Raw genomic sequence first — 23,036 nt, forward strand, 5'->3', positions numbered from 1 at the left:
TTACTTCATGAACTTGAAGAATGAAATTGCTCCCCTTTGAGATGACTGGAGACATCTAGACAACTAGAGTCTAGGAGAGGACTAGACACTTTTTTTTTTCTGGTGCTGAATTTTGAAACTATTCTAGAGATAAGAAAACGAATAATAACTCATTTATTGAGCAGCTTAAGGTCAGATGCTTTACATACATTTCTTGATTTGATCCTCAGTACAAATCCACAGTAAGTTATGCTGTTATTATTTCCACTTTATTGTTGAGGAAATTGAGACTCAAAAGAGTCTTGCTGGGGGTTAGCCAGGTAGTAAGTCAAATAACAGATTCGAATCCAGGTCTGACACCAAATTACATATTCTTTCTACCCTCGTTTCTCCTGTACTCTTAGTTAATTATTCCTACTCACATTAAGCTTTCAGTATTGTACTGCTGATGTTTAATATCTCTATGAAGGTATATCATAAACATAGATTTCAAAACCACTTTTTTTTATTTCTCTGAAGGTTTCTTCTTAAATATTTTAGACTGACTTCCTTTCCTTTCCTTTCCTTTCCTTTCCTTTCCTTTCCTTTCGTGGTACTGGGAATTCAACTTAGGAACATTCTACCTCTGAGCTAGGCTCCAAGTCCTTTCTGTCTTTTGTTTTGAAATAGGTCTCCCTAGGTTCCTGTGAGTATACTAAATTGCTGAGGTTGGTCTTGAACCTACAATTCTCCTATCTTAGCTTCCCAAGTACTGGACTCACTGGTGTGCTCTATCACTCCTGCTCTACAAGAGTATTTTGATTAATCAAAAATGGTTTTACAAGCCGGGCATGTTGGCACACGTTTGTAATCCTAGCATTTGGGAGGCTGAGACAGGAGGATTGTGGTTCGTGGACAGCCTCAGTTACTTAGGCCCTTTGCAACTCAGGGAGACCCTGTTTCAAAATAAAGAATAACAGATAGGGCTGGGGGTGTAGCTTGGAGGTAGATTGCCCCTGGGTTCATTCCCCAGCACTACCACCCCCCCCCAAAAAAAGGTAATGGTTTTGCTCATTTTTTTTATTCACTGCTTTTCTAGCTAAGTACCTGATATTTAGTAGTCACTCAATATATTCTTACTCAATAATAATAGTGATAAGTAAAATTTGAGTAACGTTCTATTTTTTGTAATATAAACTACACATAATTTCATTCAATTTTTTATTTTTTGAGGTATACTATTTATTGAAATATGTTTGTATATTTGAAGTTAATGGCATGATGTTTTTCTTTTGATCTTTTCATTTAATATAAATTTATTGGAGGATCAAAGTTTCAGAAGGTGGAGTACTTTTGGCAGAGAGAAACTAACAGTGGCCAATTCTAAGTCCCTGATCTTAAGCTCCTTTTATTCTGTGAGGAAAAGCAATAGTAAGCAAACTAAATGATAAATAATTTTTCAAATAATGCTAAGGGCTATGGGTAAACAAAGTAGAAAGAGAAATAGGAAAGGATTGGGATGTGTGAATGAGAGGAAGGCTGTTGAAGGATCTGAGATGGACTATTTTGAAGTAATTACCTGGCTACAGTTAGAGTTAGTGATTTAGAGGTAGTGATGGGCAGGTATAAGGGACATAGTGACTCAGGAAGAGGGAATAAGGCCTTGATCTGGAATAACCTTGCTGAGGCAGCCAAAACAATGGCTAGAGAAAAATGAGTAAAGGCAGTGGGGGAAGGATCAGGAGTAGATGAGATCAGGCTACAAAGTAGGTCCTGATAAGGATTTTGGTTTTTATTCTGAATGCTTATACTGTTTGGGCAAGGGAATGATCTGATTTATGTTCTTAAAACTTGGTTTCTTTGTGTAGAATGGACTATGGGGTAGCAAGAGTAAGTGTATTCCTGTGGGGGGGGGGACTGGGGATTGAACCCAGGAATATTCCAATAAAAAATTCCCCTTTTTTTCCCTTTATTTTTGAAACAAGGATTTACTAAGTAATAGAGGGCCTCACTGAGTAGTTGAGGCTGGCCTCAAACTTGCAGTCATCCTGTCACATTCTCCCTGTTACTGGGATTACAAGTGGGCACCACCACATGTGGCTTGTGTAATATTCCTACTTGTAACTGTACTAGTGGAGATGGTAAAGAACAGTTGAATATGTACGTTAAGAGTTAGGTCTAAAAGGACTTGATTTTTGTCCAAGCAACTAAAGGTGGGCTTAGAGTTGGAAAGTGAAATAATACGAAGAAAATGGTAAAGATTTTCATATTTGAGAGAGGAGGCATTGCAATGTAATTTCATTTCCTTTTGATAAAACTTGCCTTTTTTATTTGATTCATTAAGAAGACATCTATATTTTATATTCTGATTCTTTTCCACTGCTTCTTCTGAACAAGATCTTTTTGTAAAATCGACAGAAAGTTGGATTGACACATGGTGTCAACACAAAGCCAATGGGGTATGGAGTAGGAGAAAAAACAACTCAAAACAGCTAATATTCTTTTCTAAACTAAGCACCTTCTGACTTCATCCCTCCCCATCCCCTCTGGTATTAGGGATTGAAGCTAGGAGCATACTACCTTGAGCTATACTCCCAGCCCTATTTTATTTTTTTGTTTTGAAACAGTCTCACTAAGTTGCTGAGTGCCTCGCTAAATCGCCGAGGCTGACTGTGAATCTGTGATCCTCCTGTCTTAGTCTCCCAATTACTGGGATTACAAGTGTGTTCCACCATGCCTAGCTATCTTCTGATTCTTTGTAATATTGAATTAAATATTTAGGAGTTAATTTAGGACATTTATTTATGTGATTTACCTTTACTTTCCTGCTTGACACATGACTTATTTTCCTCCAAGCTTGTTATTGGCATTAAATTAGACTGATGCTTAGAAATACTTTCTGTTCTGATGCCATTTTTGTCCACCAAATTCCACTTTTGTTTCTAACCCCATGGCCATTTTTGAAGAATGTTTTTGTTAAAATAAACTATATATGTTTTTTTGTATTGGGGGTAGATGGAAGGTAGATATTCTGTTCTTCTTTGAAGACAGACATCCCAACTTTCTTGGTATTTCAACACAAGAAACTATATAGTTAGAACACTTAAAGGGAAGAGTTTCTCACAGGGATAGCAACTTCAGGTGTCTACAAGGACCAGAAAGGCAACGCAAATGAGAGAAACAAGAAAATGTGAGTGAAAAGAGCTTCCTTTGTCTAAAATGGGATGTAGCTTCTGATATGGTCCATCTTCCTCATTTACAGATGGAGAACTAGAAACCCAGAGAAATAAAATGACTTTCCTAAGCTTACATAACAGTTAGTTGCAGCACTGGGAGTAGCACTTGGGTCTCCTTTTTTCTTTGTGCAATACTCATTACACTAGAAAGTTAGGCTTTTTCAGAAAATCTGAGGAAAGATAATATCCCTATCCCTATAAAAGTACAGATATAGCACTTACTTTCTATATACCTTTGGGGATTTCAGGCCACCTGAAATCCATACATGAACACCAAATAAAGAACCCTTTCTTGAACCTGCTGGTTCATATGTTTGCACTGTAAAAGGAACAGGCCCCAGAATTTACATTCAGACAAAAAAAGAAAAAAGAAAAAATATCAATGGGAAGAGACATTTGAAGCAGAAATCCTGTACTCTTCTTTCCTTCCTTCTCTTTTTTTTTCTGCCAGATTTTTTTTTTTTTTGTATTCCAAGTCTTAATTATACAACAAATAGGAATACATTGAACTAAATCTATTCCTAATACCAGTCCTGGGAGTAATTATTTTTCTAGTCACTTACATACATATATCACCCATAGAAAATGCATACTTATTATGTATACTGTTTTGCAAGTTCCTTTTTTCTCTCTTAATTCCATAGTATCTTGCTGTATATTTAGGTACATACAAATCAACTTTATTCTTTATTTACTGTATTTGCTATTCCATTGTTTAATTCTGCAGTTTATTTTGCTATCCACTAATTTTTTGTTATTGTTCTGGGGGCATTCTAACTTTGACCTACACCTCCAGCCCTATTTTTTAATTGTTTTATTTTTTTGGAGGTAATACATTTATTTATTTTTAAATTTTTTTAAATTGGTACATTGTAGTCATACATCTTGATGAGGTACAAGATGGTAGAGGCATACACTCACACATCACTCAATTAGCCTTTCCCCAGTTACCTCCTCCCCCATTCCCTCCTCTTTCCCACCTTCTCATGTTTAGCTTAGTGATTGATATGTTTATGAATGTACATCTTGTACATTCTTTATTTTGAAATCGGGTCTTAGTAAGTTGTAGAGGGCCTTACTTAAGTAGCTGAGGCTGGTCACAAACCTGCAATCCTCCTGTCTTAGCCTTCCAAGTATTGGTATTACAAGCTTGCACCACCATGCCGCCCAACTTGGCATCTACTATTGATGAATGCCTACTGCTTTTCATTATTATAAACAGTGCTGTAATAATTTTTGAATGTGTCTCTTGGCACATGTACTATTACATCTCAAGAGAAAAGGAGCCGGGCGTGGTGGCACACGCTTGTAATCCCAGGACTTGGGAGGCGGAGACAGGAGGATCACGCAGGTTCGAAGCCAGCCTCGCAGGCTTAAGAGACCCTGTTACCAAATAAATATATAAAATATGTCTGGGAGTGTAGCCCGGAGGTAGAAGGGTTTCCAGGAACCCCAGTACCACCAAAAAAAAAGAGGGAGGGGGGAGGGAGAAGGAAAAGTGGACACAATAGGCATGTGATTTTAGTGGAATTTTCATTTTAATCACCAATATAATGGAAGTCCCCTTTTTCCCCTTAAGCCCCTTGCCCCCCCCCCCCCCAGTACTGGGGATGAAACCCAGGGGCATTGTACATCCAAGCTATACTCCAGGTCTACTTTTTTAGTCTTATTTTTGAAACAGATTCTCACTGTGTTGCAAAAAGCCTTGCTAAGTAGCTGAGGCTGTCCTTGAACCGTGATCCTCCTGTCTCAGCCTCCCAAATGCTGGGATTACAAGTGTGTGTCACCACACCTGGCTTACACTTGCTCTTATTAGATTAATTTTTTTCAGTCTGATGGGGAAAAATTATACTGTAATTGTGAGTAAGTTTGAGGATCTTTGTATCTTTATATATTATTAGCCGCTTAATATTTCTGTTTATAGCCTTGGTTGGGTTTCTTTGGGGCTTGTCTCTTTCTTATTAATTTACAGGAGTTTTTGTGTGTGTTTTTATTTGTTGTTTGTTTTGTGGTACTGGGTATTAAATGCTTACATTCTACCTCTGAGCTATGCCCTCAGCCCTATTTTGTCTTTTATTTTGAAACAGGGTTTCACTATGTTGTGGAGGGCCTTACTAAGTTGCTGAGGCTGGCTATGAACCTATGCTCCTCCTGTCTCAGCATCCTAAATCCTGAGATTATAAGTGTGTGCCACCACAACTGGCTTCATATATTCTTGCTACTAATCTCTTCTGTTGTAGATGTTATACATCTTTTATTCAGAACGTTTTGATCCTGGTTTTTGTTTCTGGCTAGCTTTTTGATTGGGGTGTATCATTTGACTTCCAAAGCCATTTTTTCCTTCACTGTAAAGCAAGAATACAGTGTCTCTTAGTTATTGTGTTACTGTGAAATGCTAATTAAAGGGGGTGTCTGAGCTCTATGATTTTTTAGTTTCTCACTTGATTTCCATCAGCTATTTTTCTCATAACACCGCTTTTTAGAGTTATTGTGAAATGCTATGAAAACATATGAAAGTGCTTTAGGTAGTAAAGAATACCTTCAGATATAAGGCATTTTATTCTTTCTTTGGTTTATTATGACTTATCTGTAGGACCTGGCTTTTATGAAGCATTTCACACACATAGTGATCAAATTCTGAGGGGTAGGTGTCACAATGTAATACTTGTCTCTATTCTTTATTCTTCTTGGGAAGTAAATGTCTAAACAAGATATGTCTACACTGAACTTGTGTTCTTGAAGTGCATTGGTGGGATGGACATGAAGTACAGTTATCAGGAGAATCTAGCTTCTTTGGCAGTCATGGTGCTTGTCTCAAGATTAACATTATAGCATCTGATCATTTATAGAACCAGACATCTAGTTGATTAGAATTAGCTTTCCCTGAATTACTGTCCTGGCCCATTTCTTGATTAGAAAACCAGTTTCAGAGGGAGCTTTTCTGTTACACAAATTAGGGAACATATGAGAGTACAATCTTTTTTCTGATTACCCTTTAATTAAAGACTGACTATAGCAAACACTAAAACATGAGACTTCCTCCCTATAGTTTAGGGATACTCATGCTCAGATACCACCCTTAATGCCCTGTGTCCCATGGTTTCAAAGGCTCCTCCACTCATCATGCCTGACCCCTTCTAGATTGTGTTCCAAGTCCCCAGGACCCAGGAATTGCCTGATGAAATGTCTTGATCCTATTTCTGGGACTTTTGGAGGCTCTGTCTGCCTGAAGGTGGATCCCAAACCATTGAATTCCAGGTGTGGTCAGGGGACTGTTAGAGAGGAATGTTTTCAGAATTTGGACACTAGTTTGAACACCTGTACACAAGACCCCTTGGGGTACAGGAAGGGATTGAGGTATAGCAGAAAGCAGGGGCTGGGGGTGAGATGGATTTGAGCCAGGTTCTCTCTTTAGACTCTTGAGCCAACTCTGCAGCTGTCAGGGTCAGATCTGCCCAAAAGAGCCTTTCTGCCTTTCTCTTTGACCAACTGCTCTTTTTATGATGATGTTGTTGTTGTTGTTTTTACAGTACTGGGGATGGAACCCAGGGGCATTTGACCTCTGAGCTCTGCCTTCTGCCCTATTTTTTATTCTTAAGTTTTGAAACAGGGTCTCACTAATTTGCGGAGGGCCTCACTGAGTAGCTGAGGCTGTCCATGAACTGCGATCCTCCGGTCTCAGCTTCCCAAATGCTGGGATTACAAGCTTGCACCACCACGCCCGACTCTTCATCACTCATTTAGAGGCTGAGTATATAGCAGGTTCAGGTGTAAAGCCCAATTAATCTTTGAGCATTCTCAGAGAGGGAGGGTGTAGTGGGTGAATTTCCTGATGAGAGGCTCTCTTCAGGTGCCTCTCTGTCTCTCCTCTGGGCAGACAATGCTGCTGATTCTTTATGGGGGGGTGGAGAGGAAGACTGCTGACACTGCCTTTTTACGAAAGAAGGCAGAAGGGTTCCCTTATCTTTCAATACAAGGCACATCTACCTGCAAACGCTGTCTGCTATTTAGGGATTCCTTCCACATTTTGTTACTTTTCCGAAGGATTTAAGGCACAATTTGGTGCATTCCTTTCTGTTCTTTGGAGCCAGGGGGGAAGTCATAACACATTAGGCTCTTTTATTGAAGAGCTTAAAATGGGTGCTGGCAGCTGGGATGTGGGGGAAGAGAGCTTTCCAGGGACAAGTGACCTGCTTGTTCAGCCAATGAGAAGCAGGTTAGAGGAATGATATCACCAGACAGGCTTTATTGTCTGATCATCTCGTAAAAGCAGGACCATGTCTGGCAACTTAACCCTTTTTTAGGTACTTCTGGCCTCACCATTCTGTGGTATGCAACCTCTAGATTCCATTCCCAGCTATCTCCTGTGAGACCACAGAGACTTAAATGATTTTAGAAATAAGGGGAGTTATAAACAGTCATTTGAAAAAATAGAACCATAGGTAGAATGGAATTGTTATCTAGTTTGTGTTCAGAGAACACATCTAAAGCAAGTATTGGTCAGAGTCATCCATATTGGACTTTTATTTTTATATGTAGACTTGAGAGGAAAGGGAGATTAGAGAAGAAAAAGTTTTAACTTTTAGTGTATTTTAATCCACATAATAGGGTCTCACAAAGTTTCTGTTTGAGAGAGATTGAAATTGGTTGTGTAAATTTGAAAACAGTTTTATCACTGGTCCTGAGGCCAGTTTTGAGTAGGAGATATAGCTTTTATTGGTTTTTTTTTTTTTAGTGTTTATTTATTCTTGTACTTCTTATTGTCCCTTCCCCATAAAAATGAGTCGGTCTTTTTTTCTTTGTTCATCAGACTTTTGTTGTTGTTCTGGGGATTAAACCCAGGGCATTCCATGCCTGAGTCATACCCCCAGTCCTTTTTTTTTTCTGTTTTTTTTTTTAAATTTTTTATTGGTGCACTGTATTCATACATCATAGTGGGATACAAAAAAAACTTTTGTAGACATACATGCACACATCGCCCAGTCAGCCCCCACCCGATCCCCATCCCATTCCCTCCTTCCCATGCTTGGCTTAGTGGTTGACATCTAGTATTATAGCAATTTATCCAAAATTAACGATGATAATCTTACATAACAGTTTCATTTGTCTGATACCAAGCTTTTGATAACTTAAAAATAACATTTCAATATTTCTTTTTGCTTTCTTACCAGAGAATATTTTTTTCTTTTTTTTTTAGGTGAAACTATCATATATTTATATATTTATTTTTCAGAAAAAATCTATCCTAATATGGAATATGGACTCTAGATACCCAAAACGATCTTGAAAAAGAACAAAGCAGAAGATATATATTTTCTGATTTCAAACCATATAAAGCTACAATAATTGAAACAGTATAGTACTGTTATAAAGGCAGATATATAAACCATTGGAGTTAAATAAAAGCCTAGAGATACATTCGTCCATATATTGTCAAGTTATTTTTGACAATGTTTCCACGAACATTTGGTGGAGGAAATACTAATATTTTAACGAAATATTGTTGAAAAATAATAATTATGCCGGGCATGGTGGCGCACGCTTGTAATCCCTGCACTTGGGAGGCAGAGACAGGAGGATCGCGCAGGTTCGAAGCCAGCCGCACACGCTGGCTTAGGATACCCTGTTTCAAATAAAAATGTAAAAATAGGTCTGGAAGTGTAGCCCGGAGGTAGAAGGGCTTCCAGGAACACCAGCACCACCACCAAAATAATAATAATAATAATAATAATAATAATAATAATAATAATAATAATAATTACATGAAAAAGAATAAAATTGGACCCTTACCTTATCCCATATACAAATATTAACTCATAATAGGTAAAAGACCTAAATATAAATCTTAAGACTATAAACTTTTAGAAGAAAATCTGGGTCATAAAACCTCACAACATTGAGATTGGCAGTGATTTCTTGGATATGATTTCAATGGCACAGGCAACAGAAGAATACACAAACTCCCTAAAAAATAAAATATCGTATATCCAAAAACAATGTAAACAGAGTTAAAAGTTACTGACAGAATGGGATAAAATATTTCCAAATGCTATATCTGAAGGTATATTAATATTCTAACTAGAAATCCTAAAAATTAACAACAATAAAAGCAAACTACAATTTAGAGATAGGTATAAGACTAACATAAATAACGAATCTCCACAGATAACTAATCTTAGTTGTCTGTTGGATGGAAAATCTTGTTTCTCTGGTTCTGGTGTGTGTTACCTATTTCTTCTTTGTAGTTAATCTCTTTGAGTATTTTCTCTAGCGCTGGTTTTGAAGACATAAATTCCTTCAGTTTCTGTTTGTCATGGAAGCTTCTTATTTCTCCATCTAATTTGATAGAAAGTTTTGCTGGGTAGGAAATTTTTGGCTGGAAGTTGTTTTCTTTCAGAGTTTGGAATATGTTACTCCAAGCCCTTCTGGCTCTCATGACTTGGTTTGGGAAGTCTGGAGTGATTCTAATTGGTTTGCCTCTGAATGTCACTTGGCCCTTTGCTTTTGTTGCCTTTAAGATTCTCTGCTTGGCTTCCACATTGGTCATTTTAACAATTATGTGGCGTGGGGATCCTTTTCTTCGATCCTGTCTAAAGGGAGTTCTATAAGTTTCCTGGACCTGTGTATCAACCTCTTGCTCTATGTTTGGAAAATTTTCTGCTATTACTTCCTTGAAGAGATTGTTGATCCCTTTGGTTTCACCTTCTTATCCCTCCTCTATTCCAATTATTCTTAGGTTAGCTCTCTTAAAATGGACCCATATTTCTTCAATGTCAGATTCCTGCTGTCGGATATTTTTTTCTAGATTAGAAACTATGCGTTCATTTTTTGGAGTGATCATCTTCTAAGAGCGAGATTCTATTCTCCATGTGGTCTAATTGGTTGTTTGTACTTTGATTTGAGGGCTTTACTTCATTAATTGCATCCTTTATCTCTTTTTGGCTCTCGCTAAATTCTTTTCGAAACAGCTCTATTATTTCTACAGTTATTTTCCTGATTTGATCTTCTAGAAATCTCTGAATTTCTGTTTTATTGGGTTCTGATGTTGTGGGGTTGTGGGCATTCATTGCTCCATTGTTATTCCTCTTTCCCATGATTTTAGAAGTTTGTCCCTTCTCTGGGTTCTTCCCTTGGGTCACTATGACTTCATTTAATGTGCTCTGGATCTCGAGTCAGTGGTATCTCAGACCCCACTACTCCTTTACTGGGTTGTATCACAGAGTCTCAGATCCAGGAAGTCGATAGAGGCTGCTTTAGACTATGGGGGGGGGGTGTCAGGTTGGGCGTTCTCCTATGGTGTGATATCTCTGCTACCTCCACTCCCCCACTGGGTCAAGTCCCTGGGAGTCAGTACTGGGATTTCTCCTCTGGGGCCCGCAATTTGACACACTGTTGTTGAGTACGCAGATGGAGCTGTATTGAACTCAGTGGATTCGCTGCTGCTGCCGCCAGTGGCAATATGGCACCGCTGCCATGCCCTCGGCCATGAGGCTGGCGTATTTCTTCTCTGGTTTTGAGCTCTGCTCTGAGTCCCTCGGCTCGCTGTCCACTGTTTCTCTCTGGAGCCTGGTGGGCTGTTGAGTGTGTTGGTCTGTAGCCGTAGCTGTCTGGTGAATTCGTCGCTGCCTCTGGCAGTAAGGCACTGCTGCTGTGTCCTCAGGCGTGAGGCAGGCGTATCTCCTCTATGGCTCTGAGCTCTGTTCTGAGACCTCCCTCCTCTCTGGGGCTGGTGATTTTTTTGTTTCTTTGATGATGGTATTTTCTGGCTATGAAAGGCACTGATTTTGTGGTAATAGAGATTGGTTGTTAGTGGGGCTCTTAAGCCCCGCTTTTCTCGGTCGCCATCTTTTTTTTTTTTTTTTTTTAAACAGGTTCTCACTAAGTTGCAAAATATCTTACTAAGTTGCTGAGCAGCCACCAACTTGCAATTCTTCTGTCTCAGGCTCCCAAGCACTAGGATTACAGGCATGCGCCACCATGTCCAGCTGTTTAGCAGATTTTTTTTTTTTACAATGCTTTCTTCATGCCAAGTTCAAGAGTTACAGAGATAGTAAAGGTTTAGTTCTTAACTTTTAAAGAACTTAAATCATCATGAAGGAGACAGACAATAATAAAACCCTTTCATACTTCTCTTGTGTTCACCATGTACCATTCCCTATTTTAAGTGGCTTGACATATATTAACAAATTCCTCTTATTACAACCCTATGAAATAGGTACTACTATAGTTAGCTTCAATTTACAGATAAAGAAATCGATACATTTGGAGGCCAATTGACATGCCTAAGGTGACACAGCTGGGGTGGAGTTGGGATTTGAGTCTAGACAGTGGGCTCTATAGTCTTTGCTCTAAATCTGTACTGACCAGTAGCAGTAGCCACTAGCCATGTGTGGTTTTAAAGCACTTGAAATGGGGCTAGTCTAAGTTGAATTGAGATGTGTGAGAAAAAAACTGTATTTCACAAAGCTAGTATGAAAAAATATCTTGTATATATGTATGTATATGTATGTTTTATGTATATAAAATATGTGTTATATGATTTTGAAAATTACATATTGGCAAGTGATAATATTTTAGATATAATGAATTAAGTAAAACATTGAAGCTAATTGTGTAGCCGGGCATGGTGGCGCACGCTTGTAATTCCCATGCTTGGGAGACTGAGACAGGAGGATCGCGCAGGTTCAAAGCCAGCCTCAGCTACTTAGTGAGGCTGTCAGCAACTTTGTGAGACCCTGTTTCCAAATAAAATATATAAAGTGTGTGCTTTTTCATTATAATTTTGCTATTTTATTATAGCCACTAGAAATTTAAAATTACATACAAGCTTGTTTTTGGAGACACATTATATTACTGTTGGACTGTGTGACAAATCATTCCTGCAGTAATAACAGGTGACATTTTGTAGTACTTACTATGTGCTACATACAGTGCTAAACACTATTTCAGTTAACCTTCATAATGATGTGTTTATTATCTCCATTTTATAGAAGAGGGAGATTTTGAGAAATTCAGTAATTTCCCCTAGATTAGTCAACTAATAAATTTGTGAACTTATTTATCTGACTCAAAAACCTTGCGCTCTCAACCAGTACACTGAGCCAGGCGTGTTGGTGCATACTTGTAATTCCAGCATTTGGGAGGCTGAGACAGTAGGATCATGCATGGTTCAAAGACAGCCTCACCTGCTTAGGCCCTTTGCAACTCAGTGAAAACACCTGTTTCAAAATAAAGAATAACAAATAAGGCTGGAGGTGTAGCTTGGAGGTAGAATACCTGTGGGGTTCCATCCGAGGTACCTAAAAAAAAAAAAAAAAAAAAAGCAGTACACTGCATGTCTGTTTTCAGTTAAATCTCAGGCTGTTTTCTTTGTTTTTATTTTTATAAGAATATTTAATATTGCATACTTCTGCATCTGACATGTAAATGTTCAAATGAAAGTAGGCCATACTATGGAAATCTTTTGCAGTACCTTGGCCCTCAGTGAACACCAGCACAGTTGAGTCTTAGAAGAAGCAGTGTGAGCCAGCCTGTACAAATTACATTTAATTTTCATTTCAATAGTTCTCCCAGGTCAGTGGGCAATTTATGTCCTAACCCTCTTTGTCCATAGAGGAGGGGAAGAGGGACAGTGAAGCTTTCTATTGTTCAGTTCTCTTGGCTGATAAGAAAAAATTGCTTTCTATTTCATTGTCCTCTGAAATGCTGTTTGTGTTTGAGAGAGCAACAAAATGCTGTCTAGTGACCCTTGAATTTTCTCTCTTCTAGAGCAAAGACTCAGGCGGACTGAAGGCGGCCATGATAGAGTTGGTGGAAAGGTTAAAGTTCAAGAGCTCTGACCCTAAAGTAAGTATTATTTTGGAATTGGTGTTGGCACCCCCAACATTTTGTTCTCCTTGAACTAAGTTTGAAGGGTGTTAATGATCATCTGTCTGAACATTACATTAGGATCTAATTAAGCCTGCTCATCAAAACCAGTATTCTAATATGCCTGAAGATATGTCATCTATTTTTCTCCTTCTCTATTTTATGACTTACAACATATAATCATTAACTGTTTTCCCTCAACTACAGAGAAGTGCATTTTTAATCTTTGTTTTCTGGGTCTTTGAGACTACTGTCTCCTGTGTCCATTAAATTCAGCCAGAGGCATCTGAGATGCTGATAATTTTAATACTTGGGAAGAGAACAGGATCCAGACTCATCCAGTTGGTATTTAGTGCTCAGGTCTTCTCCCTCCTCCTCCCATTTACAGAAGCCAGCTGCCGCTGAGCATGCTGTTGTCCTCATGACCTGGAATCTGGGAAATGTTTTTTTTGAAAGATGTTGGGGGCTGGAGGGTTTATACTGTGGGATGTGGCATACCAGGATCAGAGTGGACTAGGAACTGAACATGCTGCAGGGATTATGACTAGTATAGACTTCTTTCTTCTCACTCTGAGACACTTATTGTGGCAGTACCTGGTATTGGGAACAGCTGGCTCTTTCTGGGACGCAAAGATTCTTACAATTAAGTAGGGAGAGGAGTGTAATTTTATTTTACTTTTTGTGTTTCTTTGTTTGCATCCAAATTTCTTATTTAAAAAAATTGTTATTGAAAGGAACATGGCTAACTTTTCTTGAGCACCTGCTGAGAGCCACACACTGTACTTGGGTGCCTTATGTAATTGTGGTAAAATATATATAACACAATTTTAACCACTTTTAAGTATTTAGTTCAGTGGCATTAAGTACATTTACATTTTTAAGCAGCTATCACCACTATCCTTTCCAGTACTTTTCATAATAAAATGAAACTCATTAAACATAACTCCTTATTCCCCTTCCCCTTATATTCTTTCAGTTATTTCAAGATTTCTGTAAAATAGCTTATTATTCCTATTTTATTAATAAGGGCACTGAGGTTTGGAGAGAGAGTCATTTGTTCCATAGTATAATTTGGTATTCAAATTCCAACTCCAATGCCTGTACTCTTACGCTATGCCGCAAACCAAACACTACCTTTCGTCTGTTTCTGCTATGTAAGCACATTGTGCCTCAGTTTTTTTTTTTGTTTGTTTTTTGTTTTTGTGGTACTGGGGATGGAACCCTTCTACCTCTGGGCTACACTCCCAGACCTATTTTATATTTTATTTGGAAACAGGGTTTCTTAAGCCAGCAAGCTTGGCTTCGAACCTGCGCAATCCTCCTGTCTCCGCCTCCTAAGCACGGGGATTACAAGCATGTGCCACCATGCCCAGCTGTGCCTCTGTTTTCTAAGCTGAAACACTATATGAGGTGGAGCCATACACAGTGACAAGTTCTTGAAAAGATAGCTACAGCCACCAATCTACAAAATAATTATCTCTTGATATGATATTAGAAGTAATGCGGCATTAGTACTAACTCTTGTCTTCTGGTATAATTAGGGATCTAGAGGTAGTCTGTATCTTGATATAAAAGAAAATTAGAGTGATTTTAATCAACTCTTCCAACTCAGAGTAGGTGGATCCCTGGTATAAGTAGTTTTTCCTTTACTGAAGATGAACCAATTAATTTTTAAAGGTTATTGAAAGCTTTTCTTACAGTTCTCTGGTTTCTGGGGCAACAGTGATGCTGAGGGAGACAACTGTATTTTATGTTTTTGTACACTCCTGTGCTTATAATCAGCAGGGCAATGAAGAGGGAGAGATGATACAGGCAAAGTGCTTTGGCTTCCTTTGTGAATGTATGTAGTGCTTCTGATGGTAGACTCGCCAGAAGTAAGGGAGTGAGTAGTCCCATGAGAGGACTCCAAGGAAGCCTGAGTATCCCCAGGATATTTGTGGGGACCGGACTTGATCTTGGGTATGTGTGTACCTACTCACCACCCTCCCTCTGTCAAGCCCCTTCTTAGTTTACCACATACATATACAGAATATACTTGGAGCTTGAAAAATGATGGGCATAATTACAGAATGCCTGCCAGGTCAGGAAGGAAGGAGAAAAGTAGGCCACTTAAATATATAATTTCTATAAGAAAGAATAATTTTCCCAGAAATAAATTAGTGTCTTCCAAGAGAATTCCTCTAAGTTTTCAGTCTACATTGTTTTTGTGCAGCAACCTACCATCCCCTTTTTGTGTTGGCCTACTAAAGACAGAATCTCTCGGGCTGTATTACCTGTCATTTCCTGGCACAGTGGCTTTTGCATGGAAGTACTGATTGAGTCTAGGAGGACTGAGTGCTATCTGCTCACTTTCTCTAGAATTCTCTAAAGCATCACAAAACTTGATTAGTCCAGACACAGTCTACTGTGGACTGAGCAGTGGTAGTTGCCTAGATTAACCTTTGTAAAAATTATGAAATATAGATTTACATGAAAATGTACAAATACTTAAAAAGGCAAAGTAAAGTAACTCCTCCCAAGTTAACCACATTACCAGTTTTATGTATAGTGTTCTAGTCATTTTTTCTTTTTTGAAAGTTTTTATGAATATTTAATGTCTATGGTTCTGTAATTGCTCTTTTACCTTATGTGGAATTATCCCTAGACATTCTTCTGTATCAATAATATAAACAGTTCTATTTTAGATGCCTCACTTTAAAATATTTGTCAAACCTCTCTTTTCTTCAAGATCAGTGGTTCTTAAAATTCAGTGTGCATGAAAATCACTTGGGGAATTTATTAAAGCATAAAGTGCTGAGCTTACCCCTAGAGTTTTTGATTCAGTTGATTTGGGTTGGTTAGAGCATTTTATTTCTATCATGATCCCAAGCACTGATGATCTTGTTGGCTCAAAGATCACACTTTACGAACTATGTTTTCCTTCATGTTCATTTTGATTTTTTTAACTCCTTCCAGCAAATAAAACAGTACCTGAAATAAGATTAAACAGTTTCAAAGAAAAGAAAATTCATAAAAATCACGGCTTATGAAACAAATACATTAAGCAGGTTTAGCAAAAGAGTAATGAAAGGGAAGGAGAGACTGGAAAGTCAGCTCAGCCTGCCTGAGAGGACAGGATTGCTTTAAACCATCATTTCCAGTAGAGAAATAGCAAAGCCAAGAAGAAGAAAATCTTGTTGAGGATTTAGGTAGATGATCAAAGCATGTGCCATGGTTCCGGAATAGGCTGAGTTCTAAAACCAGAGAACAGCAGGAAACATTAGATCCCAGTCACTCAGGGTGAACCTGAGGACAGGAATAAGAGCCAGTAGTAGTGATGGTTGAGAAACATGCCACAGGACCAAAGTTGCATCAGCTAAACATAAGGCAGGATTTTTGTCTTTAAATTTCTTACATTTATGCTAAGCTTCAGGGAAATTAAAAGGTAGTCAGGTGTGTGTGTGTGTGTGTGTGTGTACATGCACGTACATATGTAGCGTTCTAAGAAATTTAAGACTTTCTGAGTCTATTTTCATAGCTTTTCTGACTATATAGTTATTGTTAATAGTTTATCTAGAGGAAATGGAAGCTTGTAAATACATTGATTCCCTTTCTTCCCTTTTCCTCTGCCCAGTCCTCAGCAAGTATTGAATCAAAAGTATAATATACTAAGCTCAATAAAACTAACCTCTTATTATGCAGTTAATAACAGCCACTTTGTCTATTATGTATTGATTACTTTTCTTTCTCTTTAAAATGTGCTATTTTTTGTTTCCTATAACCAGTGTGCTTGAAGCAAATAGTTAAAAATAGTACATGTCTCAAATTCATAATAATCTTATAAGAAATTATTTTCCAAAAAGAGGCATCTTAAAACTCCAAGAGGCTTACATTATTTTCTCTGCCTGGAGTGGGATTGAACATGGGATCTGGTCATACTGAGACTACCTAAAACATAGTTGTTTTTTTTTTCCTTTTCTTGTTGCCTCCTGCCTCTAGAGGTGTTCTTACTAAAGTGTGAAACCAGAGAACTGTCTAACAACATTAAATTAGTTATATATAGCATTTTCTAATTGCAGAAGAACTTTATAGCCATTTTTTTTGTAGCTGATATCATTGGCATGGAACACAGTCTAGTTCTTTACCCTTCTATGCTAATCAGAATGTCAAAAATTACAGGTTTTGCATCTACAGATAGGAATGAATATAAGCAAAACGTAATTTGAATTCTTATTGTTAGTATTCCATTATTAACAAGGGTCAAGCCAGGCTTCATCCTGCTTCTTGCTCTGCTCTAAGACAGAAGCATTCACTACAGTGGGGAGTATTTATTCAACCAACTGAAGCAAAGAATTGAGATCATTCAGCTATCAAGTTATTGTATATAGCGGGGTTCCTTTGAGGGGAGTATTAGAGCTATTGACTTATTTTTGTACTTTTCATAAAGAATTAAAATGAGGGATTATTGGAAGGCATGAGTAATGTTTGTTTTATCTCTACAACACTTACTAGCATGGTGTCTGGCATTACATTAATAGATATGCATTATCTCAACAACCCTGTGAAAATAAGCACTTGTCCAGTTTTATGGATGAGTAGCCTGAGACTTAAGAGGGTTAAGTAGTTTACCAGTAAGAATTGGAACAGGACTTAATTTCAAATTTGTCTTATTCCATGTTCCAAAAACACAGTAGGTCTTTTTTTTCTTTTTACCTTCTGCCTCTAGAGGTGTTCCTTCATGGATTATTTTCCCCTCATACTCTTACTTCCCTTTACTGGGATTCTGCAGCCGTAGAGACTTCAATTTGAGAGCACAAGAACTGGTGAATGGTCTCTTCCTGCAGCAAATGTGGGGACATGGCAGAAAAACCATAACTCCCAGAGAATTTAGCCCTGGCTAAGAACTGAGGTGAGTCCTTCAACAGTCAACAGTTTGACCTGACTGATGAAGAATGCCAGGTGGGAAAATACCTAGGCTTTCTCAGGCTCCCTCTAGGTTTCTGAAGCACGAAACCACCCAGGAACAAATATGGCCCCCTGTCATCTTATGTAGACAAATACTTGGGCTGCAGAAAAAGGAGAAGTAAATGCTTTCCTCTCTTTCCTTTTTCTCATGTCTTTATCATCAACAAAACAAAATATCTCTTTCTTGTCCTCACCTCAGTTGTAAAAGTAATGGGTATTCTCATTTTCACTTGAAATGTAGAGAAGTATAAAGAAGTAGGGGGAAAAATTACCTGTTTTTCTGCAACCTGCTGTGGTTTTTAAACATTGGTGGGGGTGGGGCTGTGTATTTTGTGTGTGTACAAATGGGGCTATTACTCAGAATTGAATACAAGGGGTTTGTTTCTCCCTCTGAGCTACATTCCAGCCCTTTATAATTTTTAAATTTTGAAACAATGTTTTGTTGATAACACAGGCTGGACTTGAACCTGTTTTAGCCAGAGTACCTGATTCAGTAATTCTGAGATCTGCTTAGATGATTTTGATATATATGCTCAGTGACCACATTTGAGAAAAATGTGAAAAAGTAGGATATTATGGTGCTGTACCTTTTGGGCAGCAAATGATAATATTATATTTATTATAGTTTTGTGCTTTTTTTTAACCTAACATTATCCCCTATAAATGCATATACATTTTTATCTTTGGAATTCACTTTTGTCTTTGAATCCCATTAAAGAAAAATAGAATCCTGAAGGCCAATCTGCCATTACTGTGACATAGAAATTTTACCTAATAAGGCATTTCTGTTTTTTTCTTAATGGCAAAAGTGCACAGTGGAAACTGAGTTAATAGAAAATTAACTGCAGCCAGCCCTAACTATCAATATCTTCCCACTGTTCAGTGTATTTTACATATGGTGACCAATATTGGATCAGTTGGAAAGCTGAGGCCACCTGCTTCAATCCTCCCACTTTACAGATAGGGAAATGCAAGTGCCAAAGGGTAAAGGCTCACCACACCAGATGCTAACAGTGCCGGAACAGGTTGACAGATTGCAGGGGTATAAATTTCTCAATACAGATTTCTCAATAAAGAGAAATATATTGTATGAGGTTCTAAAGAAATTGGTAATCTCATGCATTTCTTGTGGGAGTGTCAAATGGTGTAGTCACTTTGGAAAACAGTTTCTTAAAAGGTTAAGTGTGGAGCTACCATATGACCCAACTATTCTGTTCTTGGGTATATACCCAGGAATAATGAAACAGGTTCACATAAAATGACAAATGCATACCAATATTTATGGTAGCATTAGTCATTCTCTCTACATAGTAGAACAAACCATGTGTCTATCAGCTAATGAATGGTGGATAAGTCAAGTGTATTGTGTGTGTGTGGTAGAATATTATATGACAATAAATAAAATGAAGTACTGATGCATGCTACAACATGAATAACCCTTGGAAATATGATATAGGGTAGGAAAAGTAATTTTACTCTTTCAACTTGGAATTCTTAGTTGGAATGGATGTGTGTGTGTGTGTGTGTGTGTGTGTGTGTACTGGGGGTTGAACCCAGAAGCTTTACCTCTGGGCTATACGCCCAGACCTATTTTATATTTTATTTGGAAACAGGATCTCACTAGGTTGCTGAGAGCTTCACTAAGTAGCTGAGGCTGGCTGGCTTCAAACCTGTGCAAGCCTTCCAAGTACAGGGATTACAAGTGTGTGCCACCATGCCCGGCGGGATGGATCTTTCAATAAGGATATATTAAAAAAAAAGCAAGCACCAAACACAGTCTGAATATATGCCATTTTCAATATGATCCTCATAAAAACACCCACAGAATTTAGCCGGGCATGGTGGCACATGCTTGTAATCCCAGCGCTTGGGAGACTGAGACAGGAGGATCACACAGGTTCGAAGCCAGCCTCCGCTACTTAGTGAGGCTGTGAGCAACTTAGTGAGACCCTATTTCCAAATAAAATACAAAATAGGTCTGGGAGTATAGCTTGGCAGTAGAAAGCCTCTGAGTTTTACCTCCAGTACCACCAAAACAAACAAACAAACAAATAAACAAACAACAAAAAAAAACCCAGAGGATTTTTTTATTAATTTATTTTTTAAATTGGTGCATTCTAGTCATATATCAATCACATTGGAGTACAAGACTTGAGAGGATATACAAGCACACATCATCCAATTAGCCCTCCTCCAGCTCCCATCCCATTCCCTCCCCCTCCCTCCATCCCACACTTCTTTGGTGATTTACTTTGATACATTTGTTTATGTACCTCCTGCGTTTTAAAGAGGCTCCGTCCTCCAGTATTACATACCCTCTGATTGGTCACATTAGTTGCTTCACTATAGGGCCCTTTCTATAGCTCAACCTCTTCCTGTTGCCCTTTTCCTCCTAGTTATTGCTGATTAAGAGAAGCGTCTGATTTATATTTTCTGCGATATTTCTCTGTGCATACTGCGTTGCAAGTACCGATCCCACTCTTGATGGTCCCAGTAGTAGCCTGGCTACTCAGTGGACTGATTCAGACCTCGCTGGCTCAAGCAGCGGCCTTGCCTCATGGGAGGCCCCAGTTCTGGTCTCGCTGGCCCCTGCACCGGTCTAACCCCTAAGCTGGCTTTGGTCCCGGCCTTGGAGGCTGCAGGAGTGAACTTGCCTCACGCCAGGCTCCGATGCTGGCCATTGGCCCCTGCACTGGCCTAACCCCTTGGCAGGATTCCAATCCCGGCCTCGTTGGCCCCAGCACCGGCCTAACCCCTTGGCAGGTTCCATTCCCGGCCTGGGAGGCCCCAGCACTGGCCATGTCTCACGGCAGGCTCCGATGCTGGTCTCGCCTCACGGCAGGCTCCAATGCCGGCTTTGCTGGCCCCAGCACCGGTCTAACCCTTCGGCAGGCTCTTATCCTGGCCTCGGAGGTCCCAGTATCGGCCTTGCCTCACAGCAGGCTCCGATGCCGGCCTCGCTGGCCCCAGCACTGGCTTAACCCCTCGGCAGGCTCTTATCCTGGCCTCGGAGGCCCCAGTACCGGCCTTGCCTCAAGGTAGACTCCAATCCCAGCCTCGGAGGCCTCAGCACCAGCCTTGCCTCACGGCAGGCTCCAATGCCAGCCTCACTGGCCCCAGCTCCGGCCTCACCCCTCGGCAGGCTCCAATCCCGGCCTCGGAGGCCCCAGTACCGGCCTTGCCTCATGGCAGGCTCCGGTGCTGGCCTCACTGGCCCCAGCACCGGCCTAACCCCTCGGCTGGCTCCGATACTGGCCTCGGAGGTCCCAGCACCAGCCATGCCTCACAGCAGGCTGCAATGCCAGCCTCACTGGCTCCAGCACCGGCCTAACCCTTGGCAGGCTCTTATCCTGGCCTCGGAGGCCCCAGTACCGGCCTTGCCTCATGGCAGGCTCCAATGCCGGCCTCGCTAGCCCCAGCACCGGCCTATCCCCTCGGCAGGCTCTTATCCTGGCCTCGGAGGCCCCAGCACCGGCCATGCCTCACGGCAGGCTCCGATGCCGGCCTCGCTGGCCCCAGCACCGGCCTAACCCCTAGGCAGTCTCTTATCCCGGCCTTGGATGCCCCAGTACCGGCCTTGCCTCAAGGCAGGCTCCGATCCTGGCCTCGGAGGCCCCAGCACTGGCCTTGCCTTACTGCAGGCTCCGATGCCGGCTTCGCTGGCCCCAGCACCGGCCTAACCCCTCGGCAGGCTCTTATCCCGGCCTTGGATGCCAACATACCGGCCTTGCCTCAAGGCAGGCTCCGATCCCGGCCTCGGAGGCCTCAGCACCGGCCTTGCTACACGGCAGGCTCCGATGCCAGCCTCGCTGGCCCCAGCACCTGCCTAACCCCTCGGCAGGCTCTTATCCTGGCCTCGGAGGCCCCAGTATCAGCCTTGCCTCAAGGCAGGCTCCAATCCCGGCCTCGCTGGCCCCAACACCGGCCTAACCCCTCGGCAGGCTCCGATCCCGGCCTTGGAGGCCCCAGCACTGGTCATGCCTCATGGCAGGCTCCAATGCCAGCCTCGCTGGCCCTAGCACCGGCATAACCCCTCGGCAGGCTCTTATCCTGGCCTCGGAGGCCCTAGTACCGGCCTTGCCTCAAGGGAGGCTCCGATCCCAGCCTAGGAGGCCCCAGTACCAGCCTTGCCTCACGGCAGGCTCCAATGCCAGCCTCGCTGGCCCCAGCACCGGCCTAACCCCTCGGCAGGCTCTTATCCCGGCCTCGGAGGCCCCAGCACCGGCCTTGCCTCACGGCAGGCTCCGAAGCCGGCCTCGCTGGCCCCAGCACTGGCCTAACCCTCAGCAGGCTCTTATCCCGGCCTCGGAGGCCCCAGTACCAGCCTTGCCTCATGGCAGGCTGCGATGCCGGCCTCCCTGGACCCAGCACCAGCCTAACCGCTCGGCAGGCTCTTATCCTGACCTCGGAGGCCCCAGTACCGGCCTTGCCTCATGGCAGGCTCTGATGCCGACCTTGCTGGCCCCAGCACCGGCCTAACCCCTCAGCCGGGTCCGGTCCTGTCCTCGGAGGCCCCAGCACCGGCCTTGCCTCACGGCAGGCTCCAATGCCAGCCTTGCTGACCCCAGCACCGGCCTAACCCCTCGGTAGGCTATTATCCTGGCCTCGGAGTCCCCAGTACCGGCCTTGCCTCACAGCATGCTCTGATGCCGGCCTCGCTGGCCCCAGCACCGGCCTAACCCCTCAGCAGGTTCCGGACCCGACCTTGGAGGCCCCAGCACAAGCCTTGCCTCATGGCAGGCTCCAATGCCGGCCTCGCTGGCCCCAGCATCGGTCTAACCCCTCGGCAGGTTCCAATCCCGGCCACGGAGGCCTCAGTAGTGGCCTTGCCTCACAGCAAGCTCCGATGTCGGCCACTGGCCCCGGCGCCCGCCTAACCCCTCAGCAGGTTCCGATCACTGTCTCTGTGGTTATTATTTCAAAGGTTCCAGGTGTAATGTATCAGATCTCTGCCTCCCCTGAGTATTGGCCACTGGTATTGCTACTGCCTCCACCATTTCAAATCCTTCCCAGGCTCTTTTTCCACTCTGA

At 41.3% G+C, this 23,036-nt stretch overlaps 1 protein-coding gene across 1 annotated transcript in view; it reads left to right on the forward strand.

Moving 5' to 3' along the window:
* Positions 1-23,036, forward strand: part of TRIM44 (tripartite motif containing 44) — a gene marked incomplete at both ends in the record, with an annotated part of 111,158 nt that overhangs the window by 12,336 nt on the left and 75,786 nt on the right. Inside the window, one exon of the mRNA XM_080719152.1 lies at positions 12,963-13,040. Coding sequence (XP_080575278.1) covers positions 12,963-13,040 — 78 coding nt within the window. The remainder of the gene's footprint in view (positions 1-12,962; positions 13,041-23,036) is intronic.

The sequence above is a fragment of the Muscardinus avellanarius genome (genome assembly GCF_963383645.1).
Source record: "Muscardinus avellanarius genome assembly, chromosome: 1".
Lineage (NCBI taxonomy): Eukaryota > Metazoa > Chordata > Mammalia > Rodentia > Gliridae > Muscardinus > Muscardinus avellanarius.